At 55.9% G+C, this 1,718-nt stretch overlaps 1 protein-coding gene across 1 annotated transcript in view; it reads right to left on the bottom strand.

The window, feature by feature from the left end:
- Window positions 1-293: 293 nt before the first annotated feature.
- SCUBE1 (signal peptide, CUB domain and EGF like domain containing 1) overlaps window positions 294-1,718 on the bottom strand; it is an 80,547-nt gene continuing 79,122 nt past the window's right edge. Inside the window, 1 exon segment of the mRNA XM_008063462.2 lies at window positions 294-1,560. Coding sequence (XP_008061653.2) covers window positions 1,408-1,560 — 153 coding nt within the window. The 3' untranslated portion in view covers window positions 294-1,407.

The following is a 1,718-nucleotide window of genomic DNA, read 5'->3' on the forward strand; positions in this document are numbered from 1 at the left end:
GGCCTCTTAGACTGCAGCATGCTGGAGGTCCTGGCTAGCTTCATCCCAAGCGCTGGCTTCCTGGCTGGGTGGGACATGATGCAACTTGGTCGCACCCTAGACTTCTCCTTTCTAAAGAGATATTGCACAGGAAGCCATCTCTCCCAGCTCCCGGGCCTGCCTCTCTGTAGGGGGCAGCCACCCACTCTCCCTGGGCCTCAGCTTTCCTCACTGTCAAGGTAAGGGGTGGTTTGCAGCTCTCTGAGGCCCCTGGTTGCACAGCTGTGCTTCCATGAGAAAGGCCTGGCTTCGTGGTGGTATGTGTGCACAGCACAAACCCCAAGGCCACTGCTGCAGGTTAGGAATCAAGGCCCTTCTGCAGTTGATGGTCGGGCCCCTGTACCCCCAGGAATGAGTCCAAGGGGAAACTGTCGTCCCCCATGTCCTGTTCAAGGGCAGTGATGTCGCTTGCGAGGGAACTGGGACAGGGCCAACACTCCGGCAAAGCATCTGAGCCCAGTTCTCAAAGAATTCATATTCAAAAGTATTCAGAAGCGTGTCCAAAGCAAGTTTTACACTCCCCAGCCCCTGGGCTGCCAGCCTCACGGGAACCAAGGGGCAAGCGCGTGGAGGAGCAGCTGAATTGTCCAGAGAGGCCGACAATGGCTGGACTCACAAGGGCTTGTGCGAGAAGTGGGATCGCAATTAATATTTACAATGACCAAAGAGCATTTTCCTAAAGTATCCACAAATAGAAGTATATATATATATATTTTATATTTATATTTATATATATATATATATGTATAGTACTTAATTAGATGTTCTATCAAGGGAAAGCACAAACCTACAGCTTCTTCCCCTAGCAGCTCAGTTCCGTCCCATCACAGAATCCTTAGTGCTCAACAACACAGCATCGTGGCCTGACCTGTGGCCAGAGGAGTTGGCAGGGTGTGGAGGCCCCACGGACATTCACACAGGCTCATCAACCCCACAGGTGGCGCCGTCACATACACTCCTTCCGCGGCTTGGCTGCCTGGCTTCCTGTCTTGCGTGACCACTGCTAAGCGTCCCAGAGCCCTCTCTCCCAAACGCCAGGTGGAGGGAGGGCACGTGTGATCCTGCTGCCCCAGTGGTTACACTGGAGCCAGCTCAGGAGAGAGTGCTCTCAGTGTCCTGGGAAATGAAGAGGCGGAGGGAGGGAGGAAGGCTTTCTGAAGCAATGTGTTCTCACTGGGGCGATGGATCCGAGGGGTGCCTGGGCTCGGTCTCCATGGGCTGGTCAGCTTTCCTGAAGGGCACACGTCACGGATTTTCCAAGGCAACGTGGAGGCCCGTGGAGCCACCTTGCAGCTCCTGCTCTGGAGGAAGGAGCTCCCTTTCCCCTCAGTAGACCTGGCCATCCCCAGGCAGGGCAACTTCAGAGCGTTATTTGTAGGGCCGCAGGAACCGCGACACTTTGGAGCGCAGCAGTTTGATGAAGGACCGTGGGAACATCTCCTTGGACTCCTGGGCTGTGTACTTGAAGTAGTTCTGGGGATGAGCCAGCACGTCGAAGAGGGCCTTGATCAGTTTCTTGTCCTGCAAGACATGGTGAGGCCAGGTGAGGCTGAAGGGCCCTGCAGAACCTGTGGCGTCTGCCAGGCAGGGGGAGGGAAAAGAGGTTGCACTGGCGGGCGGGGGTTGGGGGGTGGTGGAGGGGGTTCAGGACCCAACAGACCCTGTGGCCACACGCGGTC

This window comes from Carlito syrichta, unplaced genomic scaffold (assembly GCF_000164805.1).
Source record: "Carlito syrichta isolate Samal-C Ts95f unplaced genomic scaffold, Tarsius_syrichta-2.0.1 Scaffold306853, whole genome shotgun sequence".
Lineage (NCBI taxonomy): Eukaryota > Metazoa > Chordata > Mammalia > Primates > Tarsiidae > Carlito > Carlito syrichta.